A 27,096-nucleotide genomic window follows, 5' to 3' on the forward strand; every position below is an offset into this window, starting at 1 on the left:
TTAGCGTTTATTTATTTATTAGACACAATCATGATTCAATCTTAAATATGGCCTTAGAAATGTTTCCAGTTTTTAAATCTTTTATTGCGTCCTGGTACGCTGATAGGGGGTAGGTTTTGACTCCCAATCTATCATAGTTCAGGTACCTGTAAAAGAAAGATATCAATCAATTTTTATTCCTTTATTATTCATCACATATTCTACTGCAAAGCAGAAATATTTAGTATTGCTCTGTTCCGATTTGAAGGGTGAACCAGTGTAACTACAGACACAACGTAACATCTTACTCCCAAGGTTGAAGGCTCATTTATATAAAGAATTATTTATATTTCTGTCGATGGAACAAGGTGACCAATTGTTAGGTGGTGCATATGCTAAGCTGCCTAACTTTTTCAATTAAAATCTATAATATTGTCAAAAATAGTCCAAGAAATTCTAGCATTTAGGTAAAATAAAGCACTTCTTACCGTTCTCCCATAGATTTCAACAAACCAATAGCTTTCGGGAAGCTGAACGGATTTATTTTAACACCAATCAAAGTCAGCTCCTTGTTGTAGATATCGAATGGGTTCACTCTGAAAATAAAATAGATAGATAGAAATAAAATAGATAGATACCACTTGGTGGTAGGGCCTCGGTTGGTACCACCTACTCATCACGTATTCTACCGCTAAGCAGCATATCAGTATAATTGTGTTCTAGTTTGTTGGGTTAGAGAGCTAGTGGAACTACAGGCACAAGGGACATAACATCTAAGGTTCCAAGAACGGCGGCGCAATTGCAATGCAAGAAATGTTTAATATTTCTTACAACGTCAGTGTCTATGGGCCATTTATCCAGTGGTGTCCATTTATCACCAGTTGGCCCATATGGCAGTTCACCCACCCATTAAGAGTAAAGGAAACTGTACACCGCCTTACTAATTTTTCAATCATGTCCTTCATTTAATGGTTGTCTGGATGAAATCGCTCTCTTGGCGATAAAAGAGGGCTGTATATCCCCTTTGTACATGACATTTATTTTATTGTTATTTACATTTGATGTAATATAAAGCGTCTTTCTATTATATTCTGTATGGAAATCAAGTAACACTAACTCCTGAAGATATATAGATATAAAAGTATACTCACGAAGCCTGATGCGTGGGGGGGCAACATCCGAACAATATGTATTTACCACCATAATTTAGATATTTGAAGCTGATCTCCATAACCTTACCAACGCCTGAAAGAAAATATTATTACATCTATATACAAATTGTTGGGAAGGAATGAGCCGAGATGGCTCAGATTTTAAAAAACCTTGGCAAGCACCACTGAATTTTCATTTGATTAGTGTTTAAAATGAATCTTTGTGAAGAAACATGCAATTTTTGCATTAAAATCTATCATATGTGTATATCAATCCTAAAAAAACCTCTAACTTTTTTAAACGAAGTTAAAAGACAAATCTAAAATATACTTTATTCAAATAGGCTCTCACAAGCTTGTGAATAATATTAAGAATGACTATTAATAATAATATCCTGAGACATTTTTCACACACGGCCATCTGATCCCAATTTAAGCTTGTACAGCTTGCACTATGGAAACCAGACAACTGATATACCACATGTACTATTTTTCTTTTTGTAAATACATACTTATATAGATAATTAAACGCAGACTGGGTGAAATTATGGGTTACAGAATGAATCTATTGTATAAGTTCGAAATGTAGATTCTACCGAGAAAAACCGGAAAGATATTCAGTTGTTACTCTTTTTAACAATTGAAAATATTACATGTACAATTCCAATAATGTATGAACATCAACGGATACTAATTCCAAGCTCGTCTACCGTTTAAATAATCCTGTACAGTGAATTAAGCCTTTTTTAATGTAAAATGTTCTACGGTATTTTAAGATAGAATCGAATACTCAACCATGTCTAATCGAGTGGACGCTTAGAACAGCAGTGGGGCAATTACAGGCTACTGTTATTGGGTACTTTTAATTTTAAGTAAAGAATTAAAAAAATATACACATTATAATAATAATAATCATATAAAGAAACCAGACAACTGGTATACTACATATACTACTTTTCTTTCGTAAATACATACTTATATAGACAATTACACCCAGACTCAGGACGAACAGACATGTTCATTTATTAAAATAATAAATAATAATTGTATTTTGAATTATAAATGAAAGTGTTATGAAATATTTAGATAAATAATAATAAATGTCACAAATGGTTTTTAATTACCTGTGCAATCGACAATGACATCATACAGTTTATTTTCTGACGCCAAGACATCTGGTGTGACTAGCCTGAATCCAGTACCTGAGAATAATAATTAAGACCAAATAGTTAAAACCTGAGGTATTTGTAGATTTTAGGTACTCTATGTACCCTTTTCTGTACCCCTAACAATGTCCATGCACAATTTTATCATAATCGTTTCAGTAGCCCTTTTTATAGATGTTGAACTTCAGCCAATTTCTTAGAACCTTAATCCTGAATTCATAGAAAACCTATGTGTTGGTTGAAATTCTGCCACATTTGTATCCTACCATTAAAGCAGCTTCAGGCCATTAAAAGAAAGGAGGTCTTGGCCCAGCAATAGGAAAATTCAAAGCCGAAGCCCAGCAAAGTTATCTTATTATATTACTTTATTTTAAGTACTTACCTAAGCCTTTAACAATATCCAGTCTAGATTTATTCATCTCGGAAACTGTAACATCTCTGTGACCTTGAAGATGAAGAGTCGTTATCCAGAGATTACCTGTAAACATTTTCATAAATAGCTTTCTGTCTTGGCATTGATTGATATTAATATATGATGCGTTTCGTAGAAATTGCTGGATATAGCTGGCAACCAACATTTTTTTTTGAATTACAGTTTCCGAGAATGCAAATGACTCCACCTGATGGTAAGTGGTTGTTGAGTCCAAATACAACGACGGCAAATACAATCGGGAACAATAATCTGCATAAATTTATTCAATATTACTAAATATTTATTATAAAATCTTTAACAATAAGTGTTATTTCGGATGTGATTTAAATCATTAAAGAGAGCTGCTTCTTCTTTCTAATGACAAATCAATGATGATAGAAAGAGAGAAAACAATATTTCACCAAACAACCTCTACGTTATAAGTAAGGCAGTATATTATTTACGGTTTTATAAAATATAAATATGACATGTTTATGTTACCAATAATACCAGCGCCGACAATAAGAATCTTCGTACCAACGGGGATGGGGGAAGCGCGGTCGTACCCGTGTGAAACACACGAGTACGGCTCGCAAAGGCCAGCTGTAGTAACAAAGAATCTGTTTAAACATCAATATCGTTTATTTATTATTAAGTTTTTTTTTTGCTAAATGAACTAAAAATAATGTTACGATTAGTTGCAGTTATCTAACAGAAAAGTGCCTCTTTTATTCAGTAAGCTAATTTACTCCACCTTAGCATACTCTACTTAGCCTGAAACCATCTCCTCAAAAGGAAAGAACGTCTTAGCCCAGCTGAGAGACATAAGTATACAGATTGTTAATTTACATAAATTTTGTGTGGTTGTCACTTAACTCTTATTTTTTATTATTTTGCTTTCACCTCCTGTTTTTATAACATTAGACTATTGTATTTTTTTATATAGATTAGGAATGCGGACGAGCATATGGGCCACCTGATGGTAAATGGTCACCAACGCCCATAGAAATTGACATTGTAAGAAATGTTAACCATCGCTTACATCACCAATGCGCCACCAGCCTTGGGAACTAATATGTTATGTCCCTTGTGCCTGTAATTACACTGGGTCACTCACCCTTCAAACCGGAACACAACAATACCAAGTACTGCTGTTTTTCGAATATTTGATGAATGGATGGTACCTACCCAAACGGGCTTGCACAAAACTCTAACACCAGTAATTGTTATTTACATATAAAATTTTGCATTGATTATGCTCAATTTCTAAGGTTTTCAAGGTCAAGTGTTCAGCTAAAAGCCTGTGATGTTTCGACCCAGCTATACTACTCCCTTTACAATATTTTATGAGTTGAAATTTTAAAACACACTATTTATATAGTTTCTCAATATGTCAATATTTAAATTCAACAAAAACTATTATAGATGATTGTAATCAATACCTTGTTCGGTGGTGATGCCTTCAGGTAGTAGATATACCTGATCCTGGGGACACTTCACGTACTGCGCCCACCCACCGTCCCTCCAAATACCGATGGTGCTGTTGATTCCGGCGATGAGACAGTACTGGTAGTTACCATCGCGACAGAAATCGCAAAGACCGCAGGCCCTGTAAATGATTATTTTCAGTAACAGAAGGAAAGAGACTCCTCTCTTCTCTTTAAAAAATATATATGTGTCGAAATCTATGATCCTCGTATCTGAACAGCCTTTCTATTCCCTTAAAATATGCTGGTGTTAATTGGTTTTTTATTTTCTTTGATTGCAATAGATGATCCGATCGAATATTCCAAAGCTAAGTTTGGGATCATCCCCCTAAATGTGGGGTTAACTACTTCTCTTCTTCTTTAAAAAGAACATTTTGAGTTTATTCCCTCATATACTTTAATACGGGCTATATCCTATAAAACTTGTTGTAATCTGAGACTTTATTAACCCGTAACCGTAACAGCCTGTGAATGTCCCACTGCTGGGCTAAAGACCTCTTCTCCCTTTTTGAGACGAAGGTTTGGAGCTTATTCCACCACGCTGCTCCAATGCGGGTTGGTGGAATATGACAGAATTTTGGTGAAATTAGACACATGCAGGTTTCCTCACGATGTTTTCCTTCACCGTAAAGCACGAGATGAATTATAAACACAAATTAAGCACATGAAAATTCAGTGGTGGTTGGTTGCCCGGGTTTGAACCTACGATCATCAGTTAAGATTCACGCGTTCGTACCATTGGACCATCTCGGCTATTATTTATTAACTCACCGATTAGGATCGACGACAACTTTCTGGCCCACTTTGAATATGGACCCTTTTCCCGCTTCATGGACTACGCCACTAAACTCGTGACCAAGGGGAAGAGGTCGCTCTTTTGATGCTGGAAATTCGCCCTGTGGAGTTGAACACAGTTGAAGTACACAATTGACATAATTGTAGTACCAACGGCGGGTCTAAATATTCCTCATACTCATTTTCGTAGTCTATAATTTAAAGTGAGTTCTTACGAATAACAATGCCTTTGTAATTGGAATAAAAGAACTCCATGTTATCGAACGTATGACGTAAATATTTACAATTTTTTCATCAAGTTTTATTAAAGGTTCAAGGTTTATTAACAACTACTTACTGATATCGAATCGTTTGACATATCAAAATCGTTTTTTTAATATGAAACATCTATTGGTACACCTTGGAGGTAAGATCGAATCTTTTTACTTGGTTGCGCAAACCCGTCTAGGTCTGAGCGAGTCATTGTAACTACAGACACAAGATACATAACATCTTAGTTCCTAAAGTGGTGGCGCCAATGTTGATGGCGGTGGTGACAACTTACCAACAGCTAGCCCATTAGCCAGTCCACCTAACTATATATAAAAATAAATAAAAAAACAACTGACTTATTCTAAATAGGTGATGTTATAATTGCAAAAGTGTGTTTGTTCGTTTAGCTCTCACGTCTTAACTACTGACTCGATCAACATGACATTTTGCATACACATTGCCTTGCAAGAAAGGAACCTAACACGGAACACCTGTCCTTAACCTTCAAACACGCGGGCGAAGCCGCGGGCAAAACTGCTTACTTATTGATAAATTTGGAGTTCGTTACTTCTCTCAAGCTGTATGAATATTTACAGTTGCGTCACATAATTTTATAGTGAAATATATAATCTATATTTACTATAATATTGGTTAGTTTACTAGATTCATTTCTAATCATTGTATAAACATTCTCATGTTTTAAGTGTGTAAAGATAATCATGTAATACCAGGTTTTCGACTCGGCAGTCAATAAATCTTTTCCAGAGCAAGCGATACGCATATATTGGTAATAGAATATATTTGGCTGTTTTTTTAATTTAGCTTATTAATTTATGTTTATAATACTAGCAAAACCCGTGGCTTAGCTAGCGAGGAATTAAAAAAAATAATTGTTTTGGTTTTGGTAACTCGCAAATGGCCGTATAAACGTAAAAAAAACATCATTTTAGCTTTAAAATCACAAAGGCACTTGAATTTTATCTATTTGTATATTTATTGGAACGAAATAACAATAAATAAGGCATGGTACGTAGTAGATTATCTAGATGATTAAAAACCATAGAGTATTTATTGATTTTCTAGCAGAATATTTAGTAACACATGACATCATTTATGTTATTTAATTGATGAAAATACAAACTACTAAATTTCTTACCCCATCGCGTCTGTCTAAACGGGATATACTCAAAAATCACCGAATGTATTTTCATACGATTTTCACTAATTGACGAAGTGATTCTTGATGGTTTAGATGTATAATTAATTAATGTTCTATTCAAATTGGCTGATAAAAATTATGCTGTTTCAGAGGTACTGGCGTACGCCATATAAACCAATATATTTATACATATATATATAAACGTTTTATTTAGACTGTTTTTGTTTTTGTAATGTTGTTTTTGGACATTGTTTAATTTTTAAACATAAAACACACTTAAATTGCTATTTACCTGAATAATATGCAAGTCGGTTCCACAAATTCCAGAATATTCTACTTTCACGATGACATCTGTGTCGTTGACGATAGTTGGCTTGGGATAATTTTCATCGTATTTAAGAGTCAGAGTTTTGCCGTCAAACACTACCGCTTTCATTGTTAATGATTGTCTGAAATTATTAATATTTCATGTTATCTTTCTTTATTGGTAATAGCTGATCGTAGAGGTCTGTGCAAGTTAAAATCTCTATATTAGTCACTATATTGCCAAACGTTAGTTCCGGTTTGGAACTTGCACTAAGGATCCCATACTGGTAGCATGGAAATGAAAAATTCTATCATTGCCTGTGTTTATACGAAGGCGATTTACCACCATTCACTAGGTGCACAATTTTCTACACCAATATTTGATACCACAGCATCTAATTATTGAAATATATCTATTTCCATTGTTGGTAATAAGAGAACTTCTTTTGTCAGAAAATCAGTATATTCGAAGTCACAGGCTTACGAGAAATGCTTTGCATTACTTGCATATGTTTTTTTTAATTATATTGAATACTGGGTGTTGAATAGTCTTCCGTCATCACATAATTATATATAATGCATATTATACTATACATTCTATTAAAATATTTATATATAAACAATTATGTAAATATACAAACATACGTATATCCTCCCAAAGAATACTAATCAGAATTATAGAAACCTTAAATCGTGTTCAAATATAATTTATGGTTTATTTATTTCTTTCAATAAAGCAAGCTTTACCAATATATATAATATAGTTTAGAAGGTTCTATCTTATTAGAAACCAATGGAAACAGAAAGAGAGAAAACAGATTAAATGTACACAAAATAAAGCTTATAAGTCAGGCAATAAATAAATAATATTAACTTACCACTTACTTAATTCGTCCGACACTTATCAATACCGCTGTGTATCTAAATGACCACGAGATAACACTTTAAACAATTTACATAATGTATATATGGTGACCATGAAACTTAAACAAAAAACAATACAAATATTATTTACTTTATACTTTATTGTAAAGCACAAAGAGAAAAAAATATAAAATATGGATACAGCCTAAATAAAAGTAGCATACAATTTTAGCGACCTTATCGCTACATAGCGATCTCTTCCAGGTGGAGGATGGAGGTGTGGTGCTGTAATAATAAATAAGACTCTATACTAACAATTAATTGAACTAAATGGCACCCCGACTTCACAATCTAAGCAGTACCTATTCAATGTCATAATAAACGCCTAAATATTACTTCGCTTGGTCTAAAGCTTTGATACATTCTAAGGGCTGTACTTTGGCATAAGTTTGGCACAACTTTAAATGGCACTATAATATTTTGACAGTATTTTTGGTGCCTATCTAAATAGCTTAGAGCACGATCAGACGACGACTTAACAGGAAATACCCATGCTCATAAATTGCCTTTCAAAATTGAAAAAAAAAAATATTTTTTTTTAGGTTTTTTTCGAATTTGAATTCAATCGAAAGTTATCCTTAATAATCGAAAATAAAAGGCATTCTACTATTAAATAATAATTTTTACCACTTTGTTTTCGTAGACTAATCTATTAAATTGATTATACTCTGTACCGTTGTTTTGTTTGTGATTGTTGTTATTAAATACAAGAAAGGTTGGGATTTCGAGCTAATATAATTTGTGCCTTCTGGAATACTAAAACAGATAACTTATTAGTAAAGACTTAGGCATACCAGGGCTGAGGTAACTCATGATATGCACCAATTTTTGCATCGTTCAATTTGATATATTTCTCGCCAAGTCTTTGCTGATTTGTTAGAATAGTTTATCTCTGCTTAAAGGTAATTGTTATTGGATGTAAAAGTGTTGATAGTGTGAATTTTAAAAATAGTTTTCGTTCTGTTTTATTCTTCTTCTTCAAGTGCGTCTTCTATGAAACACGTTGAAATTATTTGAACCTAATGACGGGAATCCAGGCAATTCATCTACGGCCTTTTGTCCAAAACCTTACCTTACGAGTTACAGATGTAGAAGATACAGTTCAATATTTCAATTTTGTTTTCAAAAGACGAGACTCGTTCTCCTAGATTTTTTAATTAACTTGCTCATTTGGGCATAGAAAAAAACTTTTACAAACGGTACGATCCGACGAATTAATGTCTGTGGACATGTGAATCTTTATCGTACTGGTATAAAAAGTAAATTAGTTTTTAAGCTTAAGAAACGCCACACAAGCCCATAGATAATTGGAACGTAAAATTCCTCTTGTAAAATGTCCTAGTGATGAGCAAAGGAGTATTCACAACTATGGGAGAATTGCAAGTTTTATTTTTTGGCACAAGCCGATTTCCACACGATATATTCCTTCCCCATCGATATATATAAATACAAATACAAAACTGTGTTGTTTGTCCAATTTGGAATCAGCTCTCATTGTTTTTACTTGACGTTCTTTATTCTCTAGCCAAATCAAAACAGTGTAGTAAAATCACGTAAAAAATTGATTATTTAAGGAATAAGTAAGCCCAACAGTGTGTGCTGGTACACCGTTTGACATATGCTATCAATTTTAAATGAAATATCATACGTAAATATTATTTTATTCATGACGAAAATAAAAGACAATTTATATTAATGGCACCTTATCACTGCGAACTCATAATAAAACATTATCATAATCACTGTTATAAAGTCATGAACAAAATGGAAATTGTTGTTTATTTGTTATGAAATGATAACACAAAGACCTAACTATAGAGCTGCCTAAAGTAACAAAATGGCGAAATTGGTAGAAGCAGAACCCAAAGAGTTTTCATAAAAAAAATAATTCCGGCTTAATTTAGAAACTCACTCATACTTAATAAAAATACAAATTAGTACATATTACACACACTTAGTTTCTACACGAGTACCAGTAGGGCTATTCTGGAAGAGGGTGGTGGTGGTGAAATGTTAGAAAGTGATATGCGACATTGACCATAATAAATATAGCATTTCAAGAACACGCGCATCAAAATTGCATATCAACATAAATCGGTTGTCAACATTTCACGTGTATGAAATGAGTTTTTACAGAATATATCAGCAGTTATCATTCAATCCATTTTTGTCAGATATATATTCAGAAATAGAGTAATCACGTAAGACTTTACTAATAATTTACTATCGCTGGAAAAACCACTGCTTTTTATACTTCTTTTATTATTTTTTTATTTTATAATTGGTTTGATACTTGGTGAAGGAATATAGGAGCAAGTCTGATGTGTCAGATTAAATTCTGCCTGCGAAAATAGGAAAGATAAAAATATCTCAATTCATAACAATTATAACGATGACAAAAAAAGTTCATCTGGTATTATATAAACTATATTTACTTTTTTATATTGTCACTGGAAAAGCTACAACGTAAAAGAGATACTTTTAGGAATGAAGCAGATTTTTTTTTGAGAAAAAAATATTTCTCGTTCGTTTTTAGTGCGATTTATTTAAGCCAAAACAGTATTATAACCATATTTACATTTAAATTTACAAATTATAAATAGATATGAAGTTCTATTAGTTCGTTAAATAAGTATTTTATTATTTTTGTTAACAATAAATACACGTAGCGCCATCTAGAAGAATTTAGTGGAAGTAGGAGAACGGGCAGTTTTCAATAGTCAACCAAGCGAATGTATCACTTTTAAATTACTCATATATCTAATTATGTAGTTCAAAAATGATTATGACTATTTTATTTCATACAATATTCTTTATTATTATTTTTGACTTCATAAAAACTATCATTCAAATTGACTTTTTTAAATCAGAACGCAGCCACATAACACTACCGGTGTAAAGACACCATTCAAAAGCATTCATTCAAATTCACATTCGAGTTTATTTGAAAGTTTTGTCAATTGAAATTGAGGCTGATCGGTGTAATAGTGAGGTGTGGAGTGTGTGACGGTAGCGTTGTTACAATGGCGTGCTTTATTATTAAATGTTTTACTCTTTTGATCTTCATTTTATCACTCGGTAAGTTAAAATTTACTTATTTTATATCTATATTTTCAGAAATTATACTATCTGAACAAGATATCATATAACACGACGCTTCCAACAAAAATGTTCAATTGTTAATGTTTACTACCAGTGACGACATAACGTTTAACGACACACCCTGTTTAGCAAGAAATTCAAAATAATACATTGTTTTTCATCCTTTTGTTCATTACAAAATACAATATGCTTAACCCCTAGATTAAAATCAGGCACATGAGATGCTGCCAAGTGAAATGAAAATAATATTCATTTAATACGCGATAGTTTTCATGTCGTATACCTTATAATATATAGTGTGTATATATTTCAAACATCAGAATTGACGTCGAATAAATGCATTTAAGCTTTAATTTAAGTATGATTCCATAAAAACCGCGGGAATCAACTATCGATCCATTTTAACGCATCAACGATGAGCCGGATGGAGGGTGAATTGTAAGCAATAATATGACGATCGGTGTATAACGTAAGGGGTAACTGTCATGTCTATTTATTGGTGTGTTTGTAAGGTAATTCAATAAGTTTTACATGTGAAATATTTTTCTAGTCAACTCTCATATTTGATAGGGAACTTCAGAGCTTCGCATTTTAAATAAATGATTATTCCATAATTGACTTAATATGTAAATATATTTACATATAAATAGATTTAAAACTGTTAGTTTATTATATTTTAAAAATATATGTTAATAACAGTATATTTCAATCCAATGTAATTTCTGTACATAATATCCTGGGACATTTTTCACACACGGTCATCTGATCCCAAATTAAGCTTGTACAAAGCTTGTGCTATGGAAACCAGACAACTGATATATTACATATACTACTTTTTTTTTTGTAAATACATACTTATATAGATAATTACACCCAGACTCAGGACAAACAAACATGTTCATGCACATAAATGTCGGTCCTGGGTGGGAATCGAACCCATAACCTTCGGCGTGAAAGGCAAGTGTTCTACCAACCACGCCAACCGGCTCGTCAAAGACGGCATCGTACATGCAACAACTTTTAATATTTACATACTTAAAAAATTACTTAGGTATTATATAATACACCAATATATATTTAATTGAGTGTAGTTTGAAGAATATCTTAAATATTTAAGTATAAAAAAATCTGCTAATAGCAAACGCTTCTTACTCAACCTTTCAAACTGGAATACTAAGTATTGAGTTTGGCAGTAGAATTTGTGGTAAGTGGGTGGTACCTACAAAGATAAGCATCCATGGTTACCACTAAATAAAAATGTGTTTACATTACTTATAATGTTAATGAATGGACTAACATCAAAATTAATTTCTAAATCAGCTTGCCAATTCTGGATATTAACAATCCCAGCCTGACACACTCTGACTGTGTATTACAGACAATAATTGCTTAATTTATGACCTACTTAGATTTGTGTTAATTCAATATTTAAGTACTTATATACTAGTGTTATTTTAACTCGGATGTTGGTTGAGTATGAGATGTCAGATGCATATTAGGCTTATGTGTATTCCACCAAACCACATAAAATAAACAAATATTATATATATTGCCAATACATACATAGAAAGACATTTTTTGCTATTATTTATACAGTGCAAATAATACAAATATTATCATTGATGAAAAACTATAAAGGTTTGAAAGGTTAAATTTTAATTACTTGATAATTTTTATATAAACATTAAGTTGAAAGTACCAGTAAAATACATAATGCTATCTATAATGGTAAACAATGTTTGTTTTTATAGCATTGCTTATTAAAAATATATTTCAATAAATGTTCCTTTGTTTCACATGACTTAATTGACTATCAACAAGTAAACACAAGTTTTCTATATTAAAAAACTTATTTAACTTAAAAAACAATTATGTTAACTTATGAAACAAAAATAAATAGAAAACCGTTACTTGTGTTGTTAAATTAAACGACACTGACGAGAAAACACTATTTGTTGAATTTAGCCGTGTCACCTATACAATTTTAAATATAGAATGTCAGCGTGATTCAGAGTGTTCTGACATCCATAATGTATTTTGGAGAACTACTTTTCATTTTCGCATGTTGTGGCTACCTATGATGTTGCATGTTATGGCAACTTTTATCCTTAGACCTATTAGTTTGTAAACTTTGAATTTATTTCTGTATATCATGTTGGTGATCCTAAATAAATAAAAAACTACTTAAGTTAAAATTAGAATAATTATTTTACATACTTTACTTTACTATTAGACAATGCCTAACACTTAACTAATACACTAAAGTCTAGCCTAGCCCCTGTACATGGGACTCCTAGTTGAATTCTAGATAAGCCACAAAATCCTGCGGTTCACGTTAATATGGAGGAATAATTAGTGTTCCACATATAACTATGTTAGAAAGCTTTCTTAAAAATATATATATGCTTTAGAATAATATAATTTAAATATCAAGAGAGAAAGATATTATATACTAATTAAATTTAGTTATCTTAAATTTATATTATTTATGAATATATAAATAAAGATAATTGGCATGCCATTGTTATTATAACTGACAATGATATTTTAATTATATATTTATATCCCATTATATTATGTATCCAGCCGAGTCAGATAGCATATGATATATAGGTATATATATTCGAAATAAATTATTTTAAAGAACAATGATCAAAAGTGTTCCAAATATCCACCACTAACGAGACCTATGTTGACTTATCATCCACTAAACAGAGAGTAACTTTTAATTTGGGGCAAGAAAATAAATAAGCTGTCACTAAAAAGTTATAACTATATGAAAAACAATAATTTAACTTTTTTTTTGTTTCACTATTTATTTCAATCCATTTTAAGTGTGTGCGAGTAGCTACTCCTTATGTCGCGTTAATGTTGATTCATCGATAACCCTTGCAAATTAAAAATAACACTTTTATCCCACTTAACAAATAATACGCTAGAGCACTAACGCAATCGGTTTTAGTACCTATCGTAGTACCAGGTATCAGGTATCTGGTACCACTTGAAGCACGCGTTGTGTTTTTTCTTCCGGTCCTTGATCAAAATCTATTTCAGCGAAAACCTAACGGAACACCAAAATGTGCAATGGACAGAATTATATTAGCTCGAGAAACAATTTTTTTTTTCCTGGATTAATAAATTGATTTGATTCACAGGCAACTGTCAGCGAACACCAACCATCTCGCACATCACTCAGGAACAGATAAGAGATATCGGTGGTCAAGTCGACCTGGACTGTTCTGTGCATTATGCACAGGACTATCCAGTTTTATGGGTAAGTGGTGTATTATCACCAGCATTTGTTTGCCTATCTATCTATATTATAAGGAGATAATATTTTTTAGTTCGTATTTACGAGGTAATATCCGAAACTCCTGATCTAATATCAAACATTAATTTACTAATATTTAGAATGAACCTTCAGGAAGGACATAGGCTATATATGTACACAGTTTTTACACGCGGCTTCGCCTGCGTGTTAGGGGGGGACAGATCCTTCCTTGGTGCTTAAACTTGCTTCGCACCGAATTTCATCGAATTCGGTTCAGCCGTTTAACCGTGAAATTGTAACACACAAAGTATTAATGTTGCAATTATAATATTGATATAGATTCCGTTAAAATGAAAAGATTTTTCATTGAGACCAATTTTGCAACGCAAATCTAAGATAAAGCGGTCGAGCGAATACTTTTCTTACGTGAGGGATATTAATGTTTGTTGATGTGTTATGACCTACGTATATACCTATAATGTTATTATAAAATATGACATAATAAACATATTTTGGCCTTTTAATTGGCGATGCGGTATTATGTTAATATATTTATGCAAAGTAAAGCCTTTTTATAAAGGAGTTATATAGGAGGACTAATATTCCTATTTACATTTAAAAATCAAGCGTAAAGCTTGTTTTGGGAGAGAGGGGGGTTCAATAGCATTTGGGTGAGAATTGAACCTGCGATTCTTACATCGCTAGGCAGTGTAAACCGTTCCGCTATTAACGCTTTAATATTTAAAATAATTTTTATTATATATGCAGTCATGTCGGTCAGGTTTTCCCTGTCAACGTATGGACCGCAGAACTTTAGAACACTAAAATGTGGTTTTGACTAGACATTCTAGTATACTAAAGTATAATTAACGAAAAAAAAAACATACATGCCTTCTAAACTATGATGTATTGTACGCAAAATAAACATATGAAAATATTTTTTCCCGGATTTGAACCTGTAATCTTCGATTAAGATTCACGTATCTTAGCGATTTTCTAATTGTTCCGCTATATTACGCACTACAAACAGTTCTTGATTAATTTACCTTTATTTATAATACAACACTATTCCAATTAACTAGTTATAACCATATTAATTTAACTTTCGAATTTCCGATAACAACTTCGCGGACATTGAAGACGCCATTTTTACGCGAATCCATAGTGAATATCATAGATTATCCAAGATCTCGACCAATAATATCGCGTCAATTGATATCGGCGCTCAAATTGTTTCAATCAATCAACAGCCAATCGTTGTCCACTGCTGAATATAGGCCTCTCCCAAGGTGCGCCAAAGCTCCCTGTCCTCCGCCTTCCATGCATCCAGTTTTTTCCCGCCACCTTCTTAAGGTCGTCGGTCCACCTGGCTGGAGGGCGCCCTACGCTGCGCTTGCCGATTCGCGGTCTCCACTCTAGGACTCGTCTGCTCCAACGGCCCTACGACATACGTGACCAGCCCACTGCCACTTCAGCCTGCTAATTTTGCAAGCTATGTCGGTGACTCCGGTTCTTTTCCGGATAATCTCATTTCTGATCTTATCCTTCAAAGATACTCCGAGCATAGCTCGCTCCATAGCACGCTGAGCGACTTTGAATTTGTGGACTAGACAAATTGTTTAGTTGGGCTTATTCCTGTTGTGGTTGGAATAGGCTATATATTCTCGGGATAACCTCGCGCTGCCGTAGGCACTAGCGAGGAGTGCGAGGGGCGAGATTCGCCCCCTGATGAGAGCTCCGCCGAGCCACGAGTGGAGCAAAGCACAGGAGAGGCCGCGGCGTTATATCAACGCGATCCCGCAGCCTTTCCGATTCGTGCCGAGGACGGCTATCGCAGTGGTTTTAGTGTGTAAGAATCCTACATAACCCGGTTCCACCCCCATAGGACCCGGGTACCTTTCTGAAGGTTTCCTCTGCGAGAAAAAAAAAAGAAAAAAAGGCTATATATTCTGAGCATGGCTTATATCGAATCGATATTTTAAAGTCAATGCCCTGTTCCAAATTATATTTTTATTGAGTCATTGGGATATAATTGTCAGGATAAGGAAGTGATTGATTATAGATTATATTACTATCACAGTACCCGCATCTGCGGCTTATATAAAGCAACCACGTTCACTACGCTATTTAAATAATAATAAAGCGATCGATTTCATTTTTAAATCGATTGGAATCGATTGGATTTTCGAACTGGTGGTAGAGCTTTGTGCAATCTCGTCTGGGTAGGTACCACCCACTCATCAGATATTCTACCGCAAAGCAGCAATACTTGGTATTGTTGTGTTCCGGTTTGAAGGGTGAGTAATTACAGGCACAAGGGACAAAAAAAACTTAGTTCCCAAGGTTGGTGGCGCATTGGCTATGTAAGCGATGGTTGACATTTCTTACAATGCCAATGTCTATGGGCATTTGGTGACCACTTACCATCCTATACTATAAAAAAAATTTATTTGAACGTGTAACGTCAACATCAAATAACCATGCCTCGGTAAAGTTAGCAGGAGAATTTTCAGAAATTTATTTATATGAATAATTGGCGTATGTTTTGTATTTAAATTTAATTATATATGCAATTTAATTAGTGAAAAGGAGTAACTGAATTTTCTGACAGTTATTCTCGACCGAGTTTAAAGTAATGAATTTTGTTTTTTTTTTTTCTTGCAGCTCAAATATGATCGTCACAAGTCGACAGAGTCACTTCCCCTGTCAACCAATTCAGGTCTGATTATTCGTGATTCGAGATTTTCACTGCGTTTCGATGCTGCATCTGCGACATACACATTATCTGTAAGTATATATTTATAAAGATTGCCAAATTTCAAATCTTCTATAGCAAGTAGCGCTGTTGGCTGTACTTGTTATTTTCATATTAAAAGCTATTGCACGTAATTAAACTTGCTTCACGAAAGACCAGCGCTGTGTCAGCGATGTATACTTACTTTCACTAGTGGTATTGCTTAGTGCAAGCTCGTCTGGGTATATACCACCCACTCATCAGATATTCTAACGCAAAACAGCAGTACTTGGTATTGTTGTGTTCCAGTTTGAAGGGTGAGTGAGACAAAATAAATTATATAAAATTCAACTAACTAACTATATTCTATTCAACATGCATACAATGTGTTGGTTGATGAAAAATACTTCGTTGGAAATGATAAAAGTATTTTTTATTTACTTTATAAGATTCTCTTATTTCGTTTGACGTTCATCATCCTCGGCAGTATAGTGGTAAGTACCTTACCACTATACTTTATATACTTTACTGTACCCTTACAAAATGCCCGCAATGCATTATTTTTTTCCTGGCAAAACGCTCTATTATGCCGTCATGGCCACTCTCCACTATGTCTCTTTTGTGTCCATGGCGCGTTGCTATAATATATAATTGTGATAATTAATAAGAAAAATAAATATATTTTTTGGAATTAAATCCTACTTTTGTATTTGTTTGGTCCATATTTATTTATCGGTTTTCTTTAATTGCAAAATTTTTAATTATAAATTAATTTTAATGTTTCACATCTGAAGGTCTCGAAGGACCATTATTTTGTTTTGTAATAACCAAAAAAATACTTAATAATAGGATGACATTATATTCTATGGTCTGTCATTATATTATATGAGTCTATGGGTGTTGGTGACCACTTACCATCAGGTGGCTCGTCCGCCTTGCTATTCTATAAAAAAAAAAAAAACCTAAAACACTATTACACCATTAAATAAACATATTTAATGGTGTAATTTCAAATTTTATTGTTTATTTACAATTAATTTATTTATTCCAGATTAAAGACATTCAAGAGACCGACGCGGGCTGGTATCTTTGTCAAGTAATAATGTCTGTGAGCAACAAGATAACCGCAGAGGTTGAGTTGCAAGTTCGAAGACCCCCAATCATATCTGATAACTCGACGAGATCCATTGTGACCAGTCAGGGTGAAAGTATGTATCTAAATAATAATATAATAATATCCTGGGATATTTTTTACACGGCCATCTGATCCCAAATTAAGCTTGTACAGAGCTTGTGCTATGGAAACCAGACAACTGATATACTAGATAAACTACTTTTATTTTGTAAATACATACTTATATAGATAATTACACCCAGACTCAGGACAAACAGACATGTTCATGCACACAAATGTCTGTCCTGGGTGGGAATCGAACCCACAAACTTCGGCGTGAAAGGCAAGTATCTACCAACAACGCCAACCGCCTCAAATAATAAATGCTGTTTATTTGATGATATTCTGACGATGATTGTGTACCGTCAACGTCAAAATATTATAGTATTGACTGCATCGGTAGAGTTAGCAGCGGATTTATGTAAATATTTTTTTAATTTACTTAGTTATTTAAATAAATATAAATTTGAGTTTTTACTCACAAAAAAGGTTTTAATTGCAATCGTGTTCAAGCTTTTAAATTTGTGTCATTGCTTAATATTGAATAAATAAATAAAAAAGCGTTGGAAGGGTGAGAATTGAAATGCATTGTCGCGATTGTATTCATAATGATAATAATAATAATAATCTTTATTCGCATAAAAAGTCACAAATTATAATGAAGTCCCTGATTTCTGAGCTAGGCTCAAAGACCTGTATTACAGAAATCAGTGTCCTCGCTCATATTTTAGTGACATATCGTTCTATGTAAATAAAAAATAAATGATAAATGAATATTTCTTACTGTATACTAGAATGGAGTGTCAGAAGATTTGTGTGGAGTGTGTAGGTATGTGTGTGTTTACATGTGTGTTTGTGTGTGTGTTCGTGTGTGTGTGTGTGTGTGTGTGTGTGTGTGTGTGTGTGTGTGTGTGTTACCTATTTATGCCTATTAACGGTACATATAAATAGTGTAATTCAATCTATGCATATAAAGTTATTTAATTGAATTGAAAAAACCTTTTAGGTGCCCAAATGGAATGCTACGCCGGTGGATTCCCGCCTCCGAAGATATCGTGGCGTCGTGAGAACAACGCGATTTTACCAACCGGTGGCTCCATCTATCGGTAAGCTTAATTATTTATTTAACATATGTACATTTACCCCATCTCAACACTGTCACAACAGCCATTGGGTCATTGAGACCCTGGCTCTTCGGGCCAAAATGAAGAGACGCGGCAATAGTGCTTGCTGGTGAGGACCAGCCCGGGTAAAGAGGGGCAACCCAAACTGACAACAGTGAGTCAGGAAGAACCAGCTCTCTCTCACCCCATCCCAATCATAAGATGAGTGAAGACAAATAAGCAACGTAGACGTTGAACTGACGCGCTATCGTTAGCCGAAATCTTATATTATCTATGGTATGGTATGAATGTCGGCCATGTTATCTGAATTTTGGAAGTAAAATTAATCTGTATATAAGTAGTTAAGTTGAATAGTGTTATAGTGTAACAAGATTAATCAAGAACTGTTTGTAGTGCATTATCCGTACCGCCTGTGAATGTCCCACTGCTGGGCTAAAGGCCTCCTCTCCCTTTTTTTGGGGAGAAGGTTTGGAGCTTATTCCACTACGCTGCTTCAATGCGAGTTGGTTGTGCATTACAAATTGCATAGCATATTATGTAATCCCATCAAAAATGTGATATGAAATAAGAGCCAAGTTCAATGGCTGTTACAGTTTTGATTCCTGATTCTTACATTACAGGAACTATACGTAAGTGTTCCTAAAAGAATCAATTAATTGAAAAATTATAGTAAAATGATAAAAATTTACTAGTTTCCGATTTATTCCTTTGTATTCATCGTATCTTTGTATATATCTGGATGCCAAATTTGAACTCTCTAGGTCATCTGGAACTGGGTTAGAGTTTTGATCTATAGGTCAGTCAGTAATAAAAATGACGATTTTTGTTAGTTAATATCTAAATAACCGTTTGAGATTCCGTCCGTTCGATTATCCATTGAGGGTTGTATACAAGTCCACTAAAATTTTATTGCCATGAAAACAATTAATAAATTAAGTTTTGTTAGTAATCTGATGGTAGGAAAATGCACTGAATAATCCTTGGCATTGTAAGAAATGTTAACCATCGCTTACATCGCCAATGCGCCACCAACCTTGGGAACTAAGATGTTACGTCCCTCGTTCCTGTAATTACACCGGCTCGCTCACCCTTCTTTTTTCTCTTAAGAACGCGTGAATCTTAACCGATGATCGTGAGTTCTAACCCGGACAAGCACCACTGAATATTCATGTGCTTGATTTGTGTTTATAATTCATCTCGTGCTTGACGGTGAAGGAAAACATCGTGAGGAAACCTGCATGTGTCTAATTTCATTGAAATTCTGCCACATGTGTATTCTACCAACCCGCATTGGAGCAGCGTGGTGGAATAAGCCTCCAAACCTTCTCCTCAAAATGGAGAGGACGCCTTAGCCCAGCAGTGGGACCCTAACAGGCTGTTACTATTGCTCACCCTTCAAACCGGAACACAAGAATACCGAGTACTGCTGTTTTGATTTAACCCAAAATATTTTTTCCAGTGGCAACATATTGAAAATGAACTCTGTACACAAGGAGGACCGTGGGACGTACTATTGCGTGGCTGAAAACGGAGTGGGCAGAGGTGCGAGGAGAAATATTAACTTGGAAGTTGAATTTGCACCCGTTGTGACGGTACCCCGGCCTCGCTTAGGACAGGTACACTTTAAACCTCTATATACAATTGTTTCGAATTACGCACCAATATCTCCATTCTTCAAGAACTCTGCATCAAACAGCGTCCTTCGGGCGCTGGTTCGAAAGCGCATACTAAATTTTTTTTTGGACACGTCTCCTGGCAAGGAATTGACTCCATAGAGCGCCTTGTCATTCAAGGCAAGGATGGCACCAGAACACGTGGAAAGACGCCCATTCGATGGACCGACCAAATAAAAACAATTGTTGGGGTCCTTTGCATGAATGCACCAGGCTCACCACTAACAAGGACATATGGCGAAGGCTCGTGAGGCGAATTACATCTGCGCCGAATAATTCATACTTTTTTTTATATTATAGGTTGGCGGACGAGCATATGGGCCACCTGATGGTAAGTGGTCACCAACGCCCATAGACATTGGCATTGTAAGTAATGTTAACCATCGCTTACATCGCCAATGCGCCACCAACCTTGGGAACTAAGATGTTATGTCCCTTGTGCCTGTAATTACACTGGCTCACTCACCCTTCAAACCGGAACACAACAATAACAAGTACTGCTGATTTGCGGTAGAATATCTGATGAGTGGGTGGTACCTACCCAGACGGGCTTGCACAAAGCCCTACCACCAGTGAAATACTACTACTATCATATACTACTTCATGGCGACCACGACCACTCTGACAAGTGTCACGACGAAGATACAATTGTTTCAATAGTAACCCCCTGGTTCAAAATCCCAAGATGAGCCAGTAAGATTTATTTTTTCTGGCATTAAATTCACAGCCCGTGAAAATTAATTATCTGTGGTCCGAGTTGCCAGTTACATTACCTGAATTATTCTGATATATCTTTATATTTCATTCGTGCATTGTTTAAAATCTACCGACATTGATACGCTATTTTGATATGTTTTTTCTATAAATGATCTTAATTATTATAACAATCGCATATAACTTTCTGACATTTCACAAAGCAGGATACATAGATAATAAATAAATGTATGATTAAACATATTTTTAATAATTTGTATAAATCTTTTAAGTTTCTTATCGATTCTTCTTGATGGAATTTAATAACTTGTAAAATAATTATAAGGATTTCTTTTAATAAATGTTATTCATTAAAATTCCAGGCTCTCCAATATGATATGGACCTGGAGTGTCACGTTGAAGCGTACCCGCCACCAGCTATAACCTGGCTCAAGAATGAGGTCCAACTCTCCAACAACCAACACTACAGGTGAGAAATATAACGAAATGGCTGATGAAGTCGAATGCCTAACTGCCATGCCAACAAACCAAGTTATTTAATAATTGGATCCAGACTAGTGATGTGCCGAGCTTTTTTTTTTTTGGTATTCGAGTTTTCTGGTACTCGAGTAAAAAAAAGTATTCAGTTGGAGTACTCGGACTGATACTCGAATACATCTGTGAGTGTTTGAATACTTAATAAGACTTGAATGTTCTTGAATGATGTATTTAAATAATGAAAAAAATATTCTTTCGTTCATATATGTTGCTGTAATGCGTAACAATAAAAAATAGACTTAAGAGTTGTAGATATAAGATCGCGATTTGCTCACCCGATAAATACCATAAAGTACTCGGAACCCGTACTCGAATACCGTATTCAAATTCTATAATTTCAATACTCGAGTATCATCATCCCCAACCCGCATTGGAGCAGCGTGGCGGAATGAACTCCAGACCTTCTCAAAATGGAGTTAGGCCTTAGCCCAGCCTTGGGACATTTACAGGCTGTTACTTTAATACTCGAGTATGTTAGAGCTTACTAAGTATTCGAGTCGGTAATCGAGTCAACCTGACTCTGACCTGACCTCTCTAATCCAGAATCTAAACTTCTGTTTGGAAATCTCATATATATTCGGTCACAACTTGAATGAAAATAATTGGTTCTTCAAGACTCTTGAGTTGAGTAATACTTATTATTGTTTTGTTCTGGAAAGGTAAATGAGCCAATGCAACACGCTCAAGGGACATAGCATCTCAGTTACCAAGGATGGTAGGGCATTGGCTACGATGTAAAGAATGTCTATAAGTAGCCCCTTAAAATAAAATAAAAATAGTTAAGGCCGTCAACACAATGATATATTTTAATGCATTTTGATTTGAAGCTTCAATAATAACTTTTTATTTATAATATCCTGGGACATTTTTTACACGGCCATCTGATCCCAAATTAAGCTTGTACAGAGCTTGTGCTATGGAAACCAGACAACTGATATACTACGTATACTACTTTTTTTTTGGAAATAAATACTTATATAGATAATTACACCCAGACTCAGGACAAACAGACATGTTCATGTACACAAATGTCTGTCCTGGGTGGGAATCGAACACACAACCTTCGGCGTGAAAGACAAATCTACCGACCACGCCAACCGGCATTTATAATGTATTCATTTTCATTTCAGGATCTCTCACTTCGCAACGGCAGACGAATTCACAGACACAACGCTCCGTGTGATAACAATCGAGAAACGTCAATACGGCCTCTTCACTTGCAAGGCACAGAACAAACTGGGCACTGCACAGGGAACTGTCGAACTATTCGGTAGGAATATCTATTTAATATCGTTAATGATAATGCATTACGAAATGGTTTGTTTTTTTTTTTTTAATGCAATTATTTCGATAATTTTTTGACTTCAGAGGGTGATATTCAGGTTTTTATGTGGAAAATTTGGTAAATTTGGAAATGTGGTAAATTGAAATGGATATTATATAGATATTTTCAAGTTATTTCTTGAAGCTTTCCGTCTGATGTAGCTGACAGTGGATTCGATATACATATCAAAGAACCGTTTTCGTCACGGTTTCTCATTGTGAGCAATAGCAGGCATCCGGACGAGAAATAAACTTTTCAATATATTATCATTAATTAAAGCATAGGTTCAAGCTTGTTTCATCAAAATCGGTTCAGTAACTTAGCCGTGATACCATAACAGATAAACAGAATTACTTTCGCTTTTATTTTAGTATAGATTATACAAATTTGTTGTTTTAAAATCAGCCTAAAATTATATTTGGTATCTTATGAATATGATTGCATGAAAAATACAAAATGCATGCAAGCTAAATTGAATTACGTATGCATCGCTTTCAATAGATGCAGGTTCGAATCCTGCTTTGCATATTTATTTATATATGATAATTTAAACCAAATTCATGTCTTGCGTAGTGCCTACAACGGAGAATAGTTTTATTTTTATTTTTTGGCAGAATAAAATTGGATGTTTTTGATTTTTTGGCTGTTTTGTGTTTAAAAAAAAAATAGTTGTATTTTGTTTCGTCGCATGATAGAAATGATAATCCCCGTGTGCCCGCCCGCGTGCGGCCAGACGCGCTACGCCAGCGCCGCCGCGCCCCGCGCGCCGCGCGCCCTCGCCACGCTCGGCCTCGGCCTCGCCCTCGGGTACGTTTCTAGAACATTCTACTACAGCGCCGCCATCATATTTAATTAGGCCCCGGTTACATCATCATCATTAATCGGGGTGGTGTGTTTCGTGTTAGTGATGTCGTCCGGACCGATCAAGAGAGATTACCCAGCTGCGCAGGAGATATTATAATGCAAAAGTGTATGCTCAAACACAGGTGCACTCTATTCCCTAACTCTCATAACCCGATGGGACGGCAATCCGACACGACCGAAAAGAGTTCAGGCGAAGGATCAACGACTTTACGTGCTTTCCGTTGCACGGGAGTGTACACACATCAAACTTCCAGGGCTGCTACTGAGAATTTTCGTGCTCCTAACCTTCTCAAATGGAGAGGAAAGCCTTCTTTCCACTTGGCTCCAGCGATGAGACATATAAAATATAAAAAAAGCCGAGATGGCCTAGTGGTTAGAACGCGTGAATCTTAACCGATGATCGTGTGTTCAAACCCGGGCAAGCACCACTGAATTTTCATATGCTTAATTTATGATTATAATTCATCTCGTGCTTGACGGTGAAGGAAAACATCGTGAGGAAACCTGCATGTGTCTAATTTCATTGAAATTATGTCACATGTGTATTCTACCAACCCGCATTGGAGCAGCGTGGTGGAATAAGCTCTAAACCTTCTCCTCAAAAAGGGAGAGGAGGCCTTAGCCCAGCAGTGGGACATTAACAGGCTGTTACTGTACTGTACTGATGAGACATATACAAGATGTTAACTTTAGTGTGCTTAATGACACTGTTCGCGTGCTCCATCCCATTGGGTTGGTACACTGTGCACTACACAAGCAAAGTTGATAGCATGGTTTCCGGCTACCAAATGATTGTTATGGCTTATGTGCGTTGTTCTCTTAAGGTATAGATTGAGTTGTTATAGCTCTAGTTTATTAAGCAAGAAACCTCACGGTAAACAAAATGATTTTTTTGTAATATTTCGAATTATATTTTTATAAATGTTTAGTTTTTAACGAATGCATGAACGCATGGACAAATTCATACAATTGTTTTTATATGTTTCATCTTTAAATGTTATATCAAATTATGTTTTTATACTACATTATATATTTTAAGTATTTGCATGTGCGGAATGAATGAAATGCTACATAAAAATCTACTCAACAATCATGTAAATCAATTCATGTCAATTCAAGTTTAAAGTTTGTTTATCTTTACTCTTCCTATTGACTATACCACTAATCAATAGACAAACGTGACCTTATCAGCAGTGGCGTAGCTTGCCCTTGATGGGTCCTTCATCTTAACTGCGGTGATGACCTTTCTTTTTCAAGCGAATGTAACAATTTGGCCGTCAACGACTTGATACTACCCATTCAATTTTTTGTATATTATTTTCATTTGTTCTACAATTTTTTTGCTCGGCTTCAGGGCCCCTGTAGCTAGGGGGCCCCGTATCTTTGATACAGCTGATAGAGCGGTAGCTACGCCCCTGCTTATTAGGTGGTCTATTAATAATATTGTCTGCTTAATTAATTAACTGTGTTTTTTGATACCAGAATCGCCAGTACCAGATATTAACTACCCCGGCTTGAGACTCGACCCGGAGATCTACGGCAACAAAGCGTCACGGGCGCGCGTGTCAACGATAATCACTCTAGCGGCAATTATTACATATCTTGAGGTGTAACTATTTACAATAATAATTCTATGTGACGGATTCGATCGAAAAGGTTTTATGATATTAAAAAAAATGATGTATCGAATATGATATAATGTAGCGCATTGGCGAGGTAAGCGATGGTTGACATTTCTTACAATGCCAATGTGTAAGGGCGTTTGGTGACCACTTACCATCAGGTGCATATGCTCGTCCGCCTTATATATATATATATATATATATATATATAATCATATAACCAAATCATTTATATATATATATATATATATATATATATATATATATATATATATATATAAATGATTTGGTTGTGGAAATTTTGACAGACAATGTTTTTGTATCGGCTATTTTTACAAAATATCTACATAATATGTGTATGTACATATTTTACAGTTTAAATTATTCAAAATGAAATATTGTTCAGATAGAAATCAATATCAAGATCATTGGGAAGCAATAATAATTAAGCAATGTTATATAAGGTTTTTATAAAGATTTTTTATTAAAAAAAAAAAAAAGATATTCATTACAGATAATATTCATAACATTCTAAGTGTAATAAAATGTCTATTTTTTTATGTTTTGAATGTAATTTACAAACTAAATGATCATTATAAATTATGATTAGTCTTGTATTAAAAATTGCAGCTATGGCAACACTTCGGCTACGCCTATTTCATTTAGGTTAATTTTATAAAGATTGCCCGTATAAAAAAAATATACCTTCCTATCTTGTAAATTATTTTACAAACTAATTTATCATTACAAATATATTTGTACATTATTTTTTGTCTCGTATTGAAAAAATGGTAACTATGGTAACATTTCAACCGATATTTTTTTTTAACCTCACTTTGTAACTTTGAATCTCTAAGCTTTACTTATAAATATTATTTAGTTGGTATTTAGTGAGGTCACTTGTCTCTTTCTGTCATCATTGATTTGCATTTCGAAAGAAGAAGACAGCTGATTTAACTAATGAATCACAAAATAATATTTATTGGTAAAGCGTTAAACGAAACCAAGAATGTTCTTAATTGTAACAACGTACAAATAATATATAGTTTAGGTGTAATTTTAATATGACTACAAAAACGCGAATTTTTTATACAAAATAATACAAACGACTTTGATTTATATTATATAGAAAATAGTGTCTAGATTACCGTCAATTTTATCATTAACCCTTTAACCGCCTAGGTCGAATTAATCCGACAAATATTTTCGGGCCCATTTCGCCTGAGTCGTATATTTACGACCAAAATAACACTGATCGTTTTATCAGTTTTTTTATTTAATTACGCTGTATTCTATCAAAAATATGTTTACATTAGGTAAATAGTT

At 34.3% G+C, this 27,096-nt stretch overlaps 2 protein-coding genes across 3 annotated transcripts; one reads left to right on the top strand and one right to left on the bottom strand.

The window, feature by feature from the left end:
• On the bottom strand, positions 1-7,643 carry LOC126778895 (D-altritol 5-dehydrogenase-like). 2 transcript variants are annotated; one of them, XM_050502646.1, is made up of 10 exons: positions 7,586-7,643; positions 6,694-6,850; positions 4,967-5,091; positions 4,151-4,317; positions 3,210-3,311; positions 2,679-2,774; positions 2,255-2,332; positions 1,131-1,224; positions 468-575; positions 1-146 (listed from the first exon to the last, which is right to left on the bottom strand). In XM_050502646.1, the coding sequence occupies exons 2-10, from the start codon at positions 6,835-6,837 to the stop codon at positions 29-31; spliced, it is 1,032 nt and encodes a 343-aa protein (XP_050358603.1). In that variant the 5' UTR covers positions 6,838-6,850; positions 7,586-7,643; the 3' UTR covers positions 1-28. The 2 variants fall into 2 exon arrangements, with proteins under 2 accessions (XP_050358603.1, XP_050358604.1); XM_050502647.1 differs by having other exon boundaries at positions 7,593-7,631.
• Positions 7,644-10,580: 2,937 nt separating this feature from the next.
• LOC126778889 (lachesin) lies at positions 10,581-25,972 on the top strand. Its single transcript, XM_050502636.1, has 10 exons — positions 10,581-10,709; positions 13,889-14,007; positions 16,669-16,791; positions 17,790-17,946; positions 18,919-19,018; positions 20,496-20,652; positions 21,786-21,892; positions 23,091-23,230; positions 23,980-24,091; positions 25,631-25,972. Exons 1-10 carry the CDS (start codon positions 10,655-10,657, stop codon positions 25,650-25,652), a joined length of 1,092 nt encoding a protein of 363 aa, XP_050358593.1. The 5' UTR covers positions 10,581-10,654; the 3' UTR covers positions 25,653-25,972.
• Positions 25,973-27,096: the final 1,124 nt, after the last annotated feature.

The sequence above is a fragment of the Nymphalis io genome, chromosome 27 (assembly GCF_905147045.1).
Source record: "Nymphalis io chromosome 27, ilAglIoxx1.1, whole genome shotgun sequence".
NCBI lineage: Eukaryota > Metazoa > Arthropoda > Insecta > Lepidoptera > Nymphalidae > Nymphalis > Nymphalis io.

Coding starts and splice junctions, on each gene's coding strand:
- LOC126778889 (XM_050502636.1), top strand. CDS start 10,655: ATGGCGTGCTTTATTATTAAATGTTTTACTCTTTTGATCTTCATTTTA. Junction 10,710..13,888: donor GATCTTCATTTTATCACTCG/GTAAGTTAAAAT, acceptor TTTGATTCACAG/GCAACTGTCAGCGAACACCA. Junction 16,792..17,789: donor CTGCGACATACACATTATCT/GTAAGTATATAT, acceptor TATTTATTCCAG/ATTAAAGACATTCAAGAGAC.
- LOC126778895 (XM_050502646.1), bottom strand. CDS start 6,837: ATGAAAGCGGTAGTGTTTGACGGCAAAACTCTGACTCTTAAATACGAT. Junction 4,318..4,966: donor GTTGTCGTCGATCCTAATCG/GTGAGTTAATAA, acceptor AATCATTTACAG/GGCCTGCGGTCTTTGCGATT. Junction 2,775..3,209: donor TGTCGGCGCTGGTATTATTG/GTAACATAAACA, acceptor AAATGTTTACAG/GTAATCTCTGGATAACGACT.